Below are 19,658 nucleotides of genomic sequence, written 5' to 3'. Positions count from 1 at the left end.
GATTGCCAGCCTAGAGGAAGAATTGGCTCGGCTGAAGAGAGGGAAGAAGAGGAAGGCGGTACCGAATCCTAACAGGCGTTTTATGACTCTCGGGGAGACTTTAGCTGTTGGAGAAGCCATACCTGAAGGGGAGACTCAAAATGAGTCTGTCGTGGTGGAATCTGTCTGTTCAGACGAGCGAGAGTCAGAATCAGAGGCTAGCTCGGTCATTGAAGTGAGAGAGGAAGCCGTACCCCACCAACGGACCACGCGGTCAGGACGGCTTATCAAAAGACCTAAATTCCAATAGAGATAGTTGTTCGCTATTGTGAGATGAGACATTTTGCATATGTCCCTCATTTTGGCCGAGTTGTTTACCAGTGAAGTTGTCCATTTTTGGTGGTCCTCTTTTTTTTTTGCTTGACGAAAGGGTGGGGCTGTCGAAAGGGGGGTTGTGTATGGTAATAAAGGACACCAAGTAAAATAGATGCCAGCATCAGGTTTTAAGGTCTTATAAGACTATGTGAATAGGAGACATGGCGCCAAAGCTCCCAAATTGCATTTATTATAATTGAGTTTCTGGCATACCCTTTGCCATACGAAAGGTGCTTTTTATTCGCGTTGACGGAATCAGCGCTGGGGTCCTGGGAAGTTGGAGAGGGCGCACAGACCAAATATTCTTGTATTGACCCAAACCCCTAAAGATCCAAAAGGGGAAGGTGCACGGGCCGCAAAAGTTGGTATTGGGCCCATTACCAGTGGTAATTGGTACAGTAGACCTGCACCGTCGTCTACGCATCGGCTTATGGCTCATCGAATAGTACTAAATTGATCTGATAAATCCACAAAACCTAAACTCCATTCACGGACGAAGACGGTGCAAAACCAATGATGACTACTCTTCCTAACCGACACCCAATAACAACAGTTCGTGAACCCTCGGTTGAAGTGGCCGACACACCAGGCCGGAAATCAGGTGGAAGCCATAAAACTTTACGTCCATCAGGTCCACCCACTGTAATCCATGTATTGTCACGGTTGATCCCGAAGCCTAATCTGCCATCCACTTCTCCTTGGACCTCTGTACTACCCAGCTTTGGTTCGCTCTCGATCGAGTGTGACGTACTAATGTCTCGAAACCCAAGTCTGAGACGGCCTGCAGTAGTGACTAAAACCGAATCATCGTCAGTAAAAGATAAGACGTCGGTATATAGGCCCGCATCAAAGGCCTCAATGTTGATGCCCGTCGCAACGTGCCAAATCTTGATGGTGTTATCATATGATCCCGATGCGATGAGCTTGCCATCATTCGAGTAGGCCACGGACCTGACCGATTGCGTATGACCCTCAAGAGTCAGTTCCTCTGCACCCGTCTTCATATTCCATACCTTGACAGTGTTATCATATGATCCTGATGCGATACGCTTGCCGTCATTCGAAAAGGCCACAGAGGCGACCCAATCCCTATGACCCTCAAGGGTCTGTTCCTCTTCACCTATCGCCACATTCCATATCTTGATAGTCTCATCAACTGATCCCGATGCGATGAGCTTGCCATCATTCGAAAAGGCCACAGAGCTGACCGATTGCGTATGACCCTCAAGAGTCAGTTCCTCTTCGCCCGTCGCCATGTTCCATACCTTGACAGTGTTATCATATGATCCCGATGCGATACGCTTGCCGTCATTCGAAAAGGCTACAGAGTTGACTGAACCGCTATGGCCCTCAAAAGTCTGTTCCTCTGCACCCGTCGCCATGTTCCATACCTTGACAGTGTTATCATATGATCCCGATGCGATACGCTTGCCGTCATTCGAAAAGGCTACAGAGTTGACTGAACCGCTATGGCCCTCAAAAGTCTGTTCCTCTGCACCCGTCGCCATGTTCCATACCTTGACAGTGTTATCATATGATCCCGATGCGATACGCTTGCCGTCATTCGAAAAGGCTACAGAGTTGACTGAACCGCTATGGCCCTCAAAAGTCTGTTCCTCTGCACCCGTCGCCATGTTCCATACCTTGACAGTGTTATCATATGATCCCGATGCGATACGCTTGCCGTCATTCGAAAAGACTACAGAGTTGACTGAGTTGGTATGACCCTCAAGAGTCAGTTCCTCTGCACCCGTCTCCATATTCCATATCTTGACGGTATTGTCATCTGATCCCGATGCGATATGGCTGCCGTCATTCGAAAAGGCCACAGAGGTAACCTGATCTGTATGACCCTCCAGAGTCTGTAAAACTGCATTCCAGTCCAAGGCCACCTTTGGAAGTAAGGAAATCCACCCAGGAAAATAATGCTTGAATGTCTGTCGTACGATGCTCTGCTTTGGCGCAAACACAACTGCCGAAGAGTAGAGCTGAAGTGGTGCAGTATCAATGATCCAGCGGTAGTTGAGCACGAACCGTTTCGCGTCACGCAAGAAGCCAAGCACTTGGGCACCTTTTTCGGGCTAAAAAAATGTCCGTAAGTAGATACGTAACACGCAGGAGGTGAATGACTTACATCGACTATGCTCTGTAGCCCGTCTACGAATCCGATGCTCTCTGATATCCTTCCAATGAGGCTCAACGCCTCTAGCCAATGGAGGAAATGGAGCTCAAGGAATTCGTGTACTTGGTCCCTATCTCTAATCCTTTCATGACTCTCCTTCAAGTGATAGACCCAATAAAGGCAAGCGTATTGAGCTTCTAACGGCAAGCGCTCGTCGATTTTGCCCTTGTCAATATCCGATCGTGCAACTCCAGGCGTTCGCAGGTCGCACATATCTTTCTTGAGACAGTCGTCATGCATCAGCAGCTGAAAGCACCTGACTACCAACCTCTTGTGTGTCTCCTTTTCGTCAACCCAGAATTGATCTGTTTTGTGCTTATCGCGATTGATCAGGAAGTCCCGAAACGACAGATGAAGTGGCTTAATAGGAGCACTCCGTTCCGACGGGATGTAGAGAACTGAAGGCAGCAGGCCTACCACATGGCGAATTCTTTTTTCGGCAATATCGAGGAGTTTGGCGAGAGATATAGTTGAGAGAGGATCGGCTAGGATCACGATGGCGCCGACGATTTCTTGGAACCGTTTCAAGAGTTCTTCCCCCGAGTCAATTGGGTCATCGAGGAGTTGTTCTAGGACGAAAAGGTACAGTTCATTGAGCTTGGAGATCTGTGTCCCGCCGGTGCGTTCTAGTATCTTCTTCAAATTTTCCTCAGGGTCGCCATGTTTGCCCTTCTGGATTTGTTGGCAAGCAGTTGCGGCGAAGATGAAAAGGGGAACGGCCATCTTGACTAGGTCATGAATTTCTGTCGAAGAAGGCCAGGACTCTGGCAGAGGTTGACCACCTAAGGGGTGTATATTGTAGCCGTTTCGTATTTCTGTCAATTTGGAATTCAAGAACGCTGTGATGTCGTGTTCAACTGTAGGCTCGTCAACCAAGTGGAGAATGAAATCTTTGTAGGGTTCGCGGATTCTCCTAAATTCAACGTACACCGGAATTTCTGGTCGGCTTGTCACGAAGAACTTCAGGTGGACTGATGTTATCTGTTTTACTTGAGGAAGAAGACTAACTATAGCCTGAATGTCTTTTTCCTGGTTACACTCATCGAGAGCATCGATAACGATTACGACAGTCGAGGGATTTTGAGGGCTGCTCGGTATTTTTGTCAAAGGTAGCCGGATCAGTTTCTCAAACTGTTTGCTGACAGCCATTTCGCCAATACAGGGGTCGGTCTCGATCGCATCTTGTATATGAGGCATCAAGAAAGGCAACCGGCGGACAAGCTGGGTAGCAATGGTAGGGAAAAACCGGGCTGCTTTTCCACGATCGCCCTCACCTCTCTTGAAAAAAAAGCTAGCCCCGAGTACTTCTTTTCGGGAGAGCTCATAGGCTATGGTGCGGGATATCGTGGACTTCCCAGTACCTGCCATGCCCTGCAGCCAGTAAATACACTCACTGTCCGGGTCGCCGGCCCACTGGTAGATCTGAGCGAGGAGATCCACTCGGGTTTGAGGATGGCATCGAGCTTCGTGTTCGTTAGCGTGAGAATCATACGCAGCGCCTTCGGCGGTCCTTAGTTTATCAAACACCATCCTCTGATGGATATCCATCAGTAATACGCTAATACGATATCATTAGCACTATGTTGGCTTCCTTATTGAGTGACATACCTGTGGGCTTGCATGATTTGATGGGACTCCTTAGCGTAACTGAGCAGCTCTTTGACCCCCGCCCGATTCTGAAGGCTGCAATTCTTTTCACAGTTATCGGCGGCTTGGCTGAGCTGATCTCCGCTCTCCTGCAGGCTCTCAATATACGATTCCACCTCGTTCATCTTGAACGGAGCGCTGACCGTACGACTCCTGCTTCCCTGGAGGTGGATCGCAAAACCGAGAAACAACAATGACGTGGCGTAGGTCTGGACGATGGACGTCTCCAGAAGGTCCAAAATATCTGCTGGTGGTCGGAGAGCGGGGTCGCGGGCCATGTATATACGCCGGTAGGTATCGCACTGCAAGATCAACGAAGTAACCTTGGCAAGACCGAAGATAATCTGACTTCTTAGTTCACTACTGGCGGTTAAAGTCTATCTCAGTCAGCTCGAGTCACGACACAAGCCATCTCGACATGGCATGCAGCAGACCCCAAAGCGACTCACCACAAGAACGAATCGAACAGCGGCCCATGGTAGAGCAGCATGAACAGGATCAAAGCTGACGGCAACGTCGCCCACGCCCACAAACTTATTCAGAATGTTTACAGTCTTATCGACCAGGCCACGCACGGAATATTCTTTGTCACCGATTGTGACCTTCCATTCACGTTGTTCACTGCTGTGTTGCCGGTCTTGGATGGCTTGCGCCATCCTCTCACTGATATCTTTCGCTAGATCTTCTGTTGAGCTGGACCTGCCATCGGCAGTCGCATTGTCGCCGATTGAGTTCTCGGCGAATGCCTTGACGATAACGACTATATCGCGATCGTATTCCGACTCGCTGAGATGGGCCAACGCTTTGTCCCATAGGTCTGATTTACTTGAGGGTTTCCCTTCAGACTGCGTATCCGCCTCGTTGGCTTCAGTCTGTACGGGGACATTCTGTGATGGGGTGGCCGTTATAGCCGTAGAGTGCACTGCGGTCGAAGAAAGCTGCTGGGATTGAGGTTGCGGCTGTACCTGAGCATCAGCATGATCGGATGGGAAAGACTAGGTACAGGTGTTGTTAGTCAAGTGGATAAGAGGTAAAGAGTCGGTACGATGAAGGCTTCTCCTAGAAAAGCAGCCGAGATGCGTGAACTCACTTGTTCGGCGGGATTCCGCTTCTTACGCGACCGATCACGAGTACTAAAATGGTCACGCAGCCGGGTGAGGCCTTCAACAAGCCTTTGTGGGCTCATCCTTCCGATCCTCAGTCGCTTTTTCAGCTTCAAGAAACAGTTTGGAGAGGCAAATCGTGGGCTGGTCTTCTAGCGAACGGTCGGATTGAAGCTGAGGGGTAAGTACGTGCCGGTCAGAGCTGAAAAGCTGCCTGAACCAGCCTGTCTGTGATTGGTGCTGCCGCGCGCTTATGTACAGCCTCTCATATTACGCCACGCGTACAGCGAGCAAAGGACATGTCCGACTATCATTTTTATCAGTTGGCAACGCAAGCTGCACGGCGTTCGTAAACAATTGACAGGTCTTCGATGTCGTGCTCTGATCAGTACGGCAATAAATAAATGAGTTCATTTACACGGGCCACTAGAACACGCGGGATTACGGGCCTGACTGGCGGGTTAGGCTAACCCATATCAAGCCTAGCGGTACGATGGATTCCAAAGCACAACGCGTCCATCCCTTGCTCTTTACCAGCTGAGAAGGGCCCTGCCACCACTCTACAAAATATGCCTCGTCATAGTGGCCAACAAGAATGGACATTCTTGCCCGAAGCTGGCTTGCCGCTAATGCTTTGCATACCATTGCGAACTGTGGATCTAACGCCAAATGCCGTAGATCTGGATTCTGAAATGGATATGTGCGAGCAGCGTCTACGATCTCTTTGGTGAGACTGTACATTTGGTCATAAAGAATACCCCCACGGCGGAGTCGAGACCTTACAGGCGTCAACGTAGTCATACCGCCAGCATCTCGAAGCATTGACTCATGGTAAAAATTTTGGCCGGACTTGGGAATATTTCCATCATAAAGCTGACCCAGGTGGTGACGGATGCAACAACGCCGCCAGAGGTATGTCTGAGGTTCAGGTGATGAGACGCCATTAGGCATCGGGCAGGTTTCTTTACCCACATCAATGTAAAACCGGTCGCTGCGCATATGTGAGAAATCTAGAATGCGGTGTAGCTTACAGTCGAAGCTGTTCATGACCTCCAGCAGATCGGATGGGGCATCTGGATATTTGAAAAAAAGTTTGGTGCATTTTGCCTCCATGTATAACTCAGGATCGCGAAAGTCTTGATACCCCGGTTGGCATACTGCTGTGAGAACATGGTCCCACAGTTGCTGCATGCCTTGCGGTGGCAGGAAGTAGGACATCCGTAGCTGAGCCTGACGACTAGGGGCCTCGAACAAATGATTCTCTACCTGAGGAGCTCGACAGGTAGCCAATGCGTGACGATAACTTGCGGGCAAGTGCTGGAGTCTATCGACATCATAGACCTGACGGACAGCTGGATAGAAGATATCATCAAACCACCGCGAAAGTTGCTCGTCAGTTAACCGATTGAAGTCGCGGGAGCATGGCAGATGCGGAAAGAACAGGTGAAATGTGATGAAATCGGCGCCTTCAGCCCTCGCGAAGATGAAATGTGGCACGTCTTTCAGTCGCGATGGAATCAACCGGGGCCGCTCTGGATCTGGGTCTAGGCGATCCAAAGTTAGGTGGACGTCTGTGGAGATATTCTGACCATACTGAGGAGCAGAATAAAATCGAATCCCGTGGATTGCTGTTGCAGGAGAAGTCATAAAACCCAAGATACTATCGATGTCGAACGAAACACCCGGAGGAGTCGGTCGTGAATTTTCGGCGTGGAGACAGGCCTGCTTAGGCTTGCCTTCGAATTGTCCAGGCGTATGACCAGAAAATAGCTCTTGCCATTGGGTAGGGCTCAAGCCAGGCGTTTCACTACAAGTTTGCGTTTCGAGGAAATACTGTTTATCGAGTGTATGAGGAACGCTACGAGGGAACAGATTTGCGATCCCATGATGGTTGGACGCTCCCTCAGCTTCTATATGCGCTGCTAGAGATTCTCGATGCTCCTGAGCGCCACAACTGTGTACTCCAACAAGATATTGCTGGATAAACTTCTGTGTGGCGTACTGCAAATCGTTCCAGGTGTTGTCATGAGGGCGACCTGTTTGAATTCCAGCGAAGACATCTGGACTCCTAGGTTCCATCTGATCTTCCTGCTCGTCGGTACTATCGGCGCCGACTATCTCCTCATCATAATAGTCTGGTCCAGTGTCGATTGTGACTAGATTTCCGTCCTCCTGACTAGAGGTGATGAGAAGTTCCCCGGGAGAGATTGTATCATGTCCGGATTCCTCAGTGTCGGCCAACAAATCGTTACCTAGTGCCGTCTGCACATTGTCTGCGGCAGTCTGGTCCACTGTCTGAGACGATTCGGCCTGATAAATTGAGGGCTCAATATATTGTTCTTCTTTTCGTCGCTGCCGAAATCTCTGGGTGCGTTGCGCTTGGAGGCGACGTCGACGCAGTGCAACGGGGTCGTGTTCGTCCACGAATCGGAACTCCATTGTTGTTTTGTGTTGCTTGTGAAATCTGCTGATCTCACATAATAGCGCATTGAGAATTTTGGGCCATAAGAGCGGGCTAACCAGATAAGGAAAATGTAACGCTCACACCAAAAGCTTACTAGTCCAGAATAGGAAAATGTAACGCTCAACGGCATTCTATTCTCCGACGGCCCTCGAGGTCGTTCATTCCAACCCTCGTAATACAACCGCAACGTAGATGTGAGGCGAAAAAAATGTATTTTCAAGTTATCCAAGCACACAGGTACCCAATTAAGCTATACGAGACCAGAATTTTGTGCTGTGGTCTGGAAATTGTAAGCGTTGATCGCCTACTAGATTTTCGAAAACCCGAATTGCACGGGCCAACTTACTGGCGAAACCTAACCAATGATCTTACTGACTTCCATCGACACCCCGGTCAATTTCAACCACATCAAAACCAATCCAACATATTTCAAATTAATCGCAAGGCCTCAATCCGGCTTCAAATAAGCTAATATGTGGGAAAAATACTCGCCTTGTCCTAATGAATTGATGCATACCGGTTTGGGCCATTTTACTCACTGGAATGTCTACGACTCTGCCCCCCCTACTTTTTCTACGGCCTAGCCCCCCGAGCTTCAATAGCGCGGTTTAGATTTGTATGGTGCTTTCTACGACTTAGCCCGGCTGAGTCGTTGCTGACTTGTGGTTAGGTAGCAGCTGCATAGGAGGGAAGCGCAACATATTATCATTCCATCACTTACTATCCAAGCCTAAGGGCTCTTGACCTTGTTGAGCATTAATTGCGACCTCATTTCCTCCCAGAGCGATTCGTAACCCTCCATTTTCGCAACAACACCAATTGTAATATCATCAGCGCTATCAGCGACTCGCGCTCCCGCATCAATCAGTAGTTTCAGTAACTCCAGTGCCAAGTGATCTGAATGTCCAGTGTCGACTCTGTCGGGGTCAGGATAGTCTATCGACCGGCGCAGTGCCTTTAGAGGGAGTGACAGACTCGTCTCTATGTAGTTGTCCCTGACCGCTGAATAATTGGGGTCGGCGCCATAACCAAGCAATATACGGGCAACTTCGATTCCCTCACTGCGGGTGCAGAACTTGAGACAAACATGTAACGGTGTACCTCTGACTGTTGCGTCAAACTTGCTGAAAGCAACTTGGTGAACGTCTGCTCCAGTTTGAAGTAGGGCTGCTACTCTTATCGGATCCTGCTGTTCCACAGCCGCATGCAGTGCTGAGCGACCAAAGTTATCGACACAATGCGGATAGGCACCATGGTCCAGTAACCTCTCTACCAAGTGTGTGTTGCCCCGACTAGCGGCTTCATAGATAAGCGTACGACCTGACCTCGTCTCATAGTTGATAGTATCAGTGTGTCGGAGGACTTGAAGATAGCGGGTTTCCTCATTATCTATGGAATTATCGGGGGAAATGAGGAAACCACGTCGGCAGAAATAATGTGTTGGCTCGGGATAATTGCTCGCATAAGTTCGAAGACAGCGCATGATCTCCCAACTACCTGCAACGTCGCAATACAGCAATGCAAGTTGGAAGCAATCCAACCCATCTTCCGTTACCTGATAAGGGTTGGCTCCAAGCTTGAGCAGGGTATCAATGACTTCAATGGTAGCTGCCCTCTGCACGCAAAACTGCAGGGGCGTTTCCCCTGTCCAATAATCAACTCCGTTAATATCAGCTCCGGCGTGAAGGAAGTAATCAAGTAGAGAAGCCCATTCCTCCAGTAAGAGCGGCTGCGATTGGTAATACGCCATCGCTCGATCTTGCACTCGGGGTGGTGAGGCTGAAGCAAGTCTTTCCGACATGGTACAAAGTTTGTGTATATAGTCAGTCTTGTCTACATCCACATCATTAGTATCTCACATGACTGTAGCCGGGTTCAATCATTCTTACCAATCAAGTGACTAATATTCTCGGGCTTCTTAATGTGTTTCAATAGCTCGGCTGCAAGATCCCAGTTGTTACTCGACAAAGCCAATGACAACGGCGTTTGCCTTGACGACTTTTTTCCATCTTCCCACTGGCAGACAGAATATAAGGAGCTGGGGCTTGAGAGTTTAAGGACAAGCTTCATACAATCGTCTCGTTTTTGCTTCAAGGATTGGGCTTCGTCAGGTGTGAAACCCTTCCAGTCTTCGAAGTAATTCCAATGAGCCATCCAGTGCAACGGTAACTGGCCACTTTTGTTTGGAGATTCTATGCTTAACCCAGCCGTACACAACATTTCGACAACCGTAGCATTAAATGTCCGCAAAGCGAAATGCATGAGAGTGTTTCCATCCGTGTCTTTGATGGATGTTGATGCTCCTCTGGCTATCAATAGCTTGTACAGATCGAGTCCTTTGTCTTCGCCAGAAACGAGCATGAGAACCATGATTGGTGTTTTTTGACATTTGTCTCGAACGTTAATGTCAATATTGTCAACATCCAACAGGAAGTTGATTGACTCTTCGCGTTGGTAGATGCATGCTATGTGTAGAGGTGTTTGCCCATCTCTTTCCGGATCTCCCCTTCTTCGGCCATGATTGACATCAGCCCCAAGCTTGATCAGGGTAGACATACCCTCAACCCAACCTGATAATGCCGCTTCGTAAAGAAGAGCAAGGCCATCAATTCCAGAAGGTTTCACGAGTTTAAGATCAAACACCAGCTTGATGATAGGGAGGTTCTGTGACCTCGTAGCGTGAATCATCAGGTCATCCACAAACTCGAGGAAATCAACACCCGGCTTTCCCCATCCGTATTCACGGTCTGGTCTTGATCTTCTGCCGTAGTCAGCCTTGAGGTCTCGTCCAAAGGGTCCATAGAGAAATGGATCAACCGTGTAATAGCCGCTGTTCCGTTCGCGAGGCTTATTGGTCCTCTCACCAAAGCTCTGCTTCAGGGCGTCGAAGATGGCGGAAAACATTTCGATGTCTGTACCTTTGGAGTAGAATTCGAAAGGGCTTTGGTTTGCCTCATATGTCAAGGCACGAGCTCTTGAAATCGTCAAGTCTTCTAATGAGGAGAGTGAGGTTACGCTTGACGACTTTCCATACTGTCCAAAACGGGTTTTGACCTTTAAAAGCCGCTTGATGATTTCGGTTTGACCCGCGCATATCGCCCAGTGTAGGGGAGTAAGTCCTTTGATGTCGCACCGAAATGGAGCTATGTCATACCGCAACAGCATTTCAATGATATCAGCGTGGCCCTTGAAAGCTGCCCAGAATGTTGGCGTCCATCCTGCAAGATCGGGAACATCAGGACTGGCTCCTGATCTGAGAAGGATTCCAACCATGTTGTTGTGACCCATTGACACAGCCCAGTGCAAAGGTGTCCATCCGTGGGAGTCAGTCTTATTTAGATCTTGCGTCTTAGTGCTCGAAATTCCAGGCTGTGTGTCGTCTAATGTGTTGACAACATACTTGTCAAACCCCCAAAATGCGGCAACGTGGAGAGCAAGTACATTTCTGGGACTAGAGTCGAATACAGATTCGGAGACGGAAGTATCGAGATGAGTTTTGAAGTTCAAAAGTTGCCAAGAGCTTTCCCGAAGGACATCGTCCTCTAGAAACTTCGAAAGCTGGTCGAAGCATTCTCCTTCAACTTCTTGAGCATGGTAGCCATAGAAGCTCGCTGCATAGTGTAAGAAAGGCTGCTTCTGACAACGTTCAATGATCTCTTCGTGGGATGTACAGCGACCCCGGCGCATCCCATTTGTTGACATGTACGAGATACAACTACGAACAATTGTCAGATTGGGGTGTTTGTCCATTCCTTCTGGTCGGGTTTGGAGGAACCCTCGCGCAGTCGAGTGCACGAGCTGCACAATACTTTCTGGCCCTGAAACGACAAGTAGACCAAGGCAGGATGAGATGATTGTTTTAGAAGCTTGAAGATCCTCAGGACCAATTTCGAGCATGCCTTCCTCGATAGCGAGGCCATGCTGCAGTTCAGCTATTCGTAGAGGCTTCTTGACATGACAAATTAAATTCAATGATCGCAAGGCGAGGTCCCTTAGACCAGGGGTTTGCTTGATTATACGGTCAAATGTGCCTAGGTACGCCTCGTCATAATTGGCGGGCAATGAGACCAAGGCTTTTCGTATTTCCTTGATGGTGAGTAGGCTGGTTATATGATCCATGATGAGTCGAGCAAGTAGGAACCTATTAAACCTATCAGTCTCTCGGCATACAATACTTGCGAATTGAACTTACGATCCGGCCGTCTTCTTCTCAATCGCAGACACAAGATCTGACTTTAGTTCTTTTCCAATTAACTCAACATCAACTTCACCGTGCTTCAATCGATGATTAACGTAAAGATCCAAGTCTTGACTTGTGGCGGAAACCTCCACACTTGGCTTCTTCTCAAAATGCTTCCTAATCTTTGGCAGATCGCGAGCTGTTGCGAAAATCCTTACTCCAAGCTCCTGCAATGTCGACAGGATGTTGAAAAACTTCGGAAGATACAGGCACTCGTCAATTCCATCAAGGATTATACAAGTGGTCATTGTTTTAGCAATCGCCGCAAGAACATCGATTAAATCGGTCATCATTAGATCCTGGGGCCTCTTCTCATACAGGGCCAATGCCTCTTTAGGTATGATAGGACAGCCGCGAAGTGCTTGGGCTATCAGGTTGCGGAGGACGTTGCTCAACGACTCTTTGGGTCTGTTGCTGCTGAAGAAGTGTGAGGCGATGGCTGTACCAGGTAAATTACCAGACTTGATATTTTGGAGAACGAGTGCACTGTTATTAGTCAACTTAGTATCATGAAGTCGCCAACTCAGTCATCACCAATGGGTAGAATTCTTACGACAATACTGTTTTCCCAGCACCAGCTACATTTTATTCAGTATGCAGAATGCTAGACAAGGATGAGAAACTCACGTTGTCCATATACCCAAACGACGGGCGTTGAGCCAGTACGCCAAGAACGATAGATATGGCCTGATAGAAACTTTTCCCATGTGGAGGGACAGTAATCCTCCAGGTGAGAGGTTGAAAGCTCACTTGCAGCATCCGACTGATACCAGGCAATGATTTCCTTTGTTTCAGTACCTATGGATATATATCATCGTACCTTATCTCCTAGGTTGGATGTGGAATCTGTGGAAAGGACTTACTGTGCCTGAAGTTTTGCAGTTCTTTGTTCGTGGCGATTGCAATGGTTCTTTATAAACCATTAGCTGATATACATTTACCAGTTGAGTAACCTACAAACTATCGGCTTGCAAGGTAGATGAGAAAATGCCATTGTAGCGATGCAGCATGTTGACTTTGTCCTGCAACTCCGATTCCGACAGCGGCCAAGCCAGAGCGGCTAACTTGGCTTTGATTCCGCCATATGACACTTTTCTCTCCAGCTTTGCTCTTAGTTGTTCTACTTCCTGTTTGCAGTCGTTCAACGCCTTTTCGAGAATCTGGCTATTCTGGCTGTTTATCTTCTTAGACTGAACAAGGTCGTCGATCTGTAAAAGGACTGAGGTGAGCGTCGCAAGCTCCCCAATGTAGGAGGTCAATGATTTAGGCGCTCCTCGAACGCTGGCGATGTAAGTATAGCTGAGCTTGGTCACTTCTATCGCTAGACTTAGGAGGCCCGCGGCGCCGGATGCGATACCGAGGGCTTCGGCCATTTTGCTTCTGCCGTTGTACTCACGGTTGAGTTGAAGTTTTGGCTGCCTCTTGGTGATGAGCAGCTGCGAGGGGGTTTTATCTCAGCTGAAAAGGTTGTCTCACTTCCACGGAACCAAAATTGCCGTTGGCGTATTTGAAGACCTCTTACTGGCCACAGTTACACACGTAATCAGCCTCGATAAAAATAGCTAATGGCTTAGGTCTTGTCATAGCGAATGGGCCATGTTATTTCAAACCAGAGCCGAAAAAGATATTGTTTACACTCCCTTTTTTCCCCTGCTTTTTAAAGTAACTGTAACTGTTGTAATTGGCACACCTACTATAATGATTGCTGCGAATATTGCGACGTAATATATATGTTCTAGTCCGTGCACGCTAGACATCCCTCCGATTTCCCCAGAATTGCATCGTAATACATTCTTTTCGTCCGTGTACGCTTTTAGGGTTCGCGGAGTTATGGTGGAACCCAAACTCAAGAATTATCAGCAAACGCATTAAGTTTCAGCCAGCGATAAAATTTGTATGGGAAATTTAGTGCCGCCAGCAAGACATACGCCGCGCGACGAACGTTTGCCGACAATTAGCATTTCGGGCGCCATAATAGCTACAGTAAATTTAAAACATACGACAGCCAATGATTGCCCATTTGGCTCCCCTCACTGCCATGCCGCAATTGTCCTCTCGCACCACTAAGTGACTCGCCGAGCCGCTTTTGAGTTGCTCGCCCGCACTTACCAGTCCGTCACAAGTGCCACCGAACGCCCGATGGCCTTGTGCTTCCATCGCTGCGTAGTAAGCTGCCAGCCATCGAGCCCTATGTGGCCAGTCTGTGCTGAGGGGCTTTTATGGCTGCAGCCGGTCAAGCAAGCCGTTTTGGGGGGGTTAACAGGGTTTCCGTCAAAACCGAAAACGGCCATAAACCAAGGCTATTTTCTCTTTCCTCGGAGAAGGAATAAACCCTGTGACCCCCTTCAGTGGCCATAACACCCACTACACGACAGTCATGCTTTTGGAACGGGCTAAATGGCACTAGAGCAATGCTACAAATTTGAGCGAGATTATCTAAAGCAAGGCCGTTTTTAGCATCTTTTTTTTTTTTTTTTTCCGGAGAAACAACAGGCATCTAGGCCGGGTTGAATTTGATCATCTCCTTATACACCCGCCAAGGGTCACCGGTCGGTTCGTACGCAACTGTCTCGATCGAACTGGAACAGCGCTAGGGGCGGGGTATCGTTATGGGGTTGGTCAAACCGACGATAATAGCGAGCGCTCAACTCAGTGGCAATCTGACTGTCGTGTTGGGCAGAGGAGCTCGTTCCGGAAAATACGAAAAGAATACAGAGTACAATACTAGGAATTCAGAAAGCGCTGGAATTGGGAGGACAGAGGCAGCATTGCTTCCCATGAGAAAAAAGGCGTTGCGGCTGAGCTGAGGGGGTGCATTAGGCACCCCGCGCAACAAACAGACGCGACGAGGCCCAAGCGCATTTGTGGCTTGGTGTTTGTTTCGCATCTTTGTCCCGCCCATGCAACGAAGTGAGTCACCGCGCTAAATGCATGTTTTCATCTTCAGGCTTGCTTCATTTTTAGTTTTTGATTTTCTGTTTCCCAAATGCAATCATATGCTTAGCGCCCCATTAGACCCATTAAAAGGATTGGCTCCATATATCTCAATGCATTAACAAAGCCGATCGCGCTAAGACGGCGATGATTAGGTGGCTGGGGTCAGCTGAATCGTTACATGCAATCTTAACCCATACCTTCATCCTTGGTTGCGGTTAGTCAGGCAAACTTACCCGCCGCTATTTCTACGTAGGGCTGGAAGCAAAGAACCAATCAGGCTCAGAAGAGCCCGCTCTGGGAGCTGCGGCTGTTACATCGTCTTCTATCGTGTGAAAGTGTAATGACCCAATCAAGACGCGTAACGTTCCTTTTCACCAAGTAGGCGATTTTACGGCAAAACGCCGAGGAAATTTGTAGTCGCCTGGGTTGGCACGGACAGAAATCAGACAATGCGGCGCGATTTAGTTCAACCTTTGTACAGTAGGCATTCTATCTCACGTCGGGATAATGGTTGGAATGCGGGTTATATCTGACTCGTTGGACTGGCTGGTTGGTTCTTGCCTATATTATACTTTTCTACATTCCCTGCTAAATATACTACATAATACACTCATAATATGATCTAAATCTGACTGGATTTAAATATATTGGATCCCTCTGAACTAGAAACTTAACTATGTTGGTTAATCTACTTTTAATGTATTATGGCTTAGATTGGTAACCTTACTGCAAATCGGTATTCCCATACTATCCCCTACCCCAAATGGCTGCTTGTCTCTCCTCAATCTAATGTACCGAAATGCACGGTCCATGCAGCCTGGCCAATCACATAACACAATCTCAATCTCGATAACCACATCAAAAAAAAAATCACCAAACTTCAAACTTATCGCAACACTGTAATTTGGATTTATATTAATTCATACTTTGGAAAAATACATACCTGAATGTTGCCTTTTAATACATACTACTTTGGGCTATTTTACTTGCCGGGTTCCTTTACATGTTGCCCCCCTCGTTTTCAATCAATGTTGCCCCCTATGGTTCAATAGCGCCATTTCATTTTGTATGTATTTTTCAATCATGTAGCCCCCAACATGAATGCTGAATGGTTGATAGGCCACGAACGGCGCTGAAGTAGACAAGTAGGCATGAGCCAGCTCTCCCATATTCAAAGTCTTCAGTAGCCATATCGTAACAGAGACGAAGTATAGCGTCGCCAAGAGGATCCTCATGTGCGACCTCTTGATCACGAGTACTTGGATTTGTACTTGACTTCTCGTCCAAAACCTCATCTTCTTCAGCAAGCGAATCGAATCCCTCTCCGTCCTCTTCATCATCTGTACAATCATAATCACTCTCGTCTTCGGATTCGCTAAGATCGTCCTCGTCGTGATGTGGCGATGTAGCACCCTGGGCCGCCAATGGTTGCAGGCCCCATACTGGGTCGTACCAGAGCTGTTCCAGCATTTCTCGTTGACGCTGAGACAGTTCTTGTCCTAGTATCGACCGTGCCATTGACGGGGATAGGCCCAAGACTCGAAACCAGAAGCAAGCACAACGCTTGAACTCGTTTCTATACTGACGCTCGGAGGTCGGCCTCATGACGAGCTCGAAAGGCGCCTTGTAGGGACGATCGGGAAACCTGCCTCGAAGCCACCTCCGCACGCTGACATCCGTGTACCTCACCGTCTCTTCACATCGATCAAATAGACGATCAAGAGCCGCTACAATCGAGACAAGCTTACATTCGTTCTTGACTGAACTGTATAACTCCTGGCCGTTGTGAACCCCGAGCCAGAGAGGTTGACTGTGTATCAAAGGTAGTTCCGAGAGTGTAACTAGTATATCACGGCGTCCTTGGCCAAGGGTCTCATCCCAACGGGTGCGGCGCATCCAGTTTGTCAACAACTCTTTTTTCGGTACGCCCTCACTTGCAAGAGGGACGCTCGGTTGCTTTGCCAGAAGTTCAGGCTCTTCTAGGAGCATTTCCTGGGCAAAGTTCTTGATCGAGTCAGGCGCTGCTTGTAGAAACAGGCGGCTTGCTGAAGTCCCCTTCTGCATCTGTCGATCGCTTGTATGCACAACCCAGGATCGGAGAATGTCATTCGCTTTCCAGCTCTGGAAGGTCAGGTTGTCTTCGATATGATCCCGAAGCCATTGCTTTCCTCTTGCACCTGTTCTGGCGATTTCATTTCTATGCGACTTCTTCAGATGCCGCGACTGCACTTCATAACTTCCGGATCGTACATTGCAGTATTTACAAATGGAACCGCTCTGTAACGCCAGATATGGGTGTAGCGTAGACCCATCAGGGCATGGAGGGAGGGTGTCGGGGTCAACAAGGCGCAGAGACTGAACAAGGGAGTTGATATTACGGCGCTCTGACTTGGGAACGCCGTGTTTCTCCCCAAGATGGCGTCCAACGCGATCATCATTAGTCTTCAAAGCATACCCACAGCGCTTGCAGATGATGACTAAATGTGAAAAGTCATAATGCAGATCCAGGGTTTCTAGTCTTTGCAACTGCCTCGTTGTGATTCTGTGCGTAACCGGAGAAGCCCCTGAAGGTTGAGAAGACATGATCTGGAATGTTGAGGTAGGAAAACTATGCCAAGAGAAAGAAAGGATTATGGCAGACGTTACTCTGCAACACACGCTTGCGAACATTCATCGATCCCTACTAGGGTGGCACAGACCACTGCGATGGGAACGGGCCCCGTTACGCGTTTGTGTAAACATGACCGATTTAGGAACGGGGCCCGTTCCCGATGTCAAAGAGGGGGTAGAGATCTTCGGGCTCTGATTGGTGCAAAACCGGGAACGGGCCCCGTTCCCGACAAGAATACTTGAGTAGAATGTCCAACGCGGTCTAACAGACCTCATCGCCAGATTGTTGTGAGAAATCTGAAGCACGATAGGAGAGAATTTAGAAAAGTCTTTAACCTAAAGGAATAACGTACACGATAAGAGAGTGGCACAAACAAGCGAGTGGCACAGCATACTGTGCAGCTAGAAACAACTTACCCTATACGAATTTACTTCTTAAATAAAATAGCTAAAAATTTAGAAAATTTATTTCTAAAGATAGTATAGCTAGCTTAGTGAAGAGATATTTTTATAGAACTTTTAATTATTTTATTTTATATAGAAAACCTTAAAATACAGTGTATTTTACAGTGTATTTATACTTTAAGGTTTATAGCTATAAAAAATTCTTTTAAAATTCTAAAAAAATTAATTTACCTTATTTTAGAACATATATATAAGTTATTAAAATCTTAGCTATTTTAAGCCTAATTTGAATGTTTAAGAATTATTTAAAAACCTGCCTTTAAGGTGAAAAGTGGGGTGTGCCACTCGCTTGTCTGTGCCACTCGCTTGTCTGTGCCACTCGCTTGTCTGTGCCACTCGATTGTCTGTGCCACTCGCTTATTGTATACGTTAGTTAATCTGGAAGATAAAAGGTGGCGGCACGGATGACTCGGACTTACAATTATCCGAGTGATAGGATTTACTTAGTAATGTGATTATAGTGTTAGTTGACTTAAATAAGGCTAACGTACATGATAAGCGAGTGCCACAGACAAAGCGAGTGCAACACTTGAAATTTCTTAGTGTTTTCACCTTAAGCTAACATAAATCTCTAAAATCAAAGAAAAATGTCCATTTGTTCAAAACTTGGAAATAAGCGTTATGATACAAGAAATATCTACTACATATTTTCTTAGACTTTTAAAAAGGCTATTTATAATCTTATTAAAGAAAATCTTATTCACACTGTGGATTCGGGGTTCTTCTAACCTTTCATGCCGTATCAATTTTTTTAAAAATGTATGAGAAATACTATGATATAGCTCTACCCTTTAAATGATTCAATTATACTTCTTAGCCAGATAATAATTAAATAACCTATCTTTAGAAAACTTGAGGTTTACTCTTTTAGCAGCACAGTATAAGTGTTGCACTCGCTTGTCTGTGGCACTCGCTTATCATGTACGTTAACTAAATGGTTTAATAAATAAATAAATAATAGCTCCTCGATAAACCGAACCTACCATCATAATCTCAAGGTCAAATTTCATACCTATGCATTTTTTCACGTCTTTCCTATCATCATTGAGGCATATACTGAATTTCGTCGGTTCCCCCAGATTTAGATTGTCGGTTACCCCATGTCATGCTAGCGCCTTTTCATTTCCCACCAAAAAAAGTTTGTCGGTTACCAAGCGACGCGGGGCATAGTTGTCAGTGTTCCAAGAGACATAGACCACCAACACCCTGAAGCCTAGTCCTCTAAGATTTTCAGACTCGAGTATATCAGCATGTACGACCTTGTCGTAGTTGGTCATGGCATTGCCGGCCTCGCCGCCGCAGTATCTGTCAAACATTACGTGTATTCGGTTCATTGATGTGAATTGGTGTATTCATCTTGTGTTCTGTTGAAATCTACCCCTTAGAGGTTTTACCATTTCGGCTGTAATCTTAAAGTATCCCTGCTTGCACGTGAGACCCCAGCACCTGTTCAACACACCCCCCCAGACTGGCCATCGTGGCTCAGTCTGTGCAGTCCGTATTCCTATTGTCAGGTTGGCCATCCTTCCGATCCCTTATTCGGCTCATCCATCAAGCTGTTCCTCTGCTCTGACAAAGTCCTCCGCAGTGAGCTCCTTGAACCTTCTCTCTTGAATCTTATCGTTAATATCCACTAGGCCAACCTGCATGACGAAC

At 47.4% G+C, this 19,658-nt stretch overlaps 3 protein-coding genes across 3 annotated transcripts; all 3 read right to left on the bottom strand.

Moving 5' to 3' along the window:
- Positions 1-830: 830 nt before the first annotated feature.
- Positions 831-7,725, bottom strand: FOXG_07202 (uncharacterized protein; the record flags this gene model as incomplete). Its single annotated transcript, XM_018385828.1, has 5 exons — positions 831-2,435; positions 2,489-4,094; positions 4,145-4,560; positions 4,633-5,178; positions 5,929-7,725. The coding sequence occupies 5 exons, from the start codon at positions 7,723-7,725 to the stop codon at positions 831-833; spliced, it is 5,970 nt and encodes a 1,989-aa protein (XP_018244554.1).
- A 755-nt stretch (positions 7,726-8,480) lies between these two features.
- Positions 8,481-13,363, bottom strand: FOXG_19697 (uncharacterized protein; the record flags this gene model as incomplete). The annotated part of the gene is made up of 7 exons (XM_018399962.1): positions 8,481-9,583; positions 9,640-11,891; positions 11,943-12,476; positions 12,544-12,568; positions 12,618-12,788; positions 12,854-12,900; positions 12,948-13,363. 7 exons carry the CDS (start codon positions 13,361-13,363, stop codon positions 8,481-8,483), a joined length of 4,548 nt encoding a protein of 1,515 aa, XP_018244553.1.
- A 2,641-nt stretch (positions 13,364-16,004) lies between these two features.
- Positions 16,005-17,510, bottom strand: FOXG_07199 (uncharacterized protein; the record flags this gene model as incomplete). The annotated part of the gene is made up of 1 exon (XM_018385827.1): positions 16,005-17,510. One exon carries the CDS (start codon positions 17,508-17,510, stop codon positions 16,005-16,007), a length of 1,506 nt encoding a protein of 501 aa, XP_018244552.1.
- Positions 17,511-19,658: the final 2,148 nt, after the last annotated feature.

The sequence above is a fragment of the Fusarium oxysporum genome, chromosome 6, assembly GCF_000149955.1.
Source record: "Fusarium oxysporum f. sp. lycopersici 4287 chromosome 6, whole genome shotgun sequence".
NCBI classification, from domain to species: Eukaryota; Fungi; Ascomycota; class Sordariomycetes; order Hypocreales; family Nectriaceae; genus Fusarium; species Fusarium oxysporum.
This window is presented reverse-complemented; position numbering and strand designations above follow the sequence as displayed.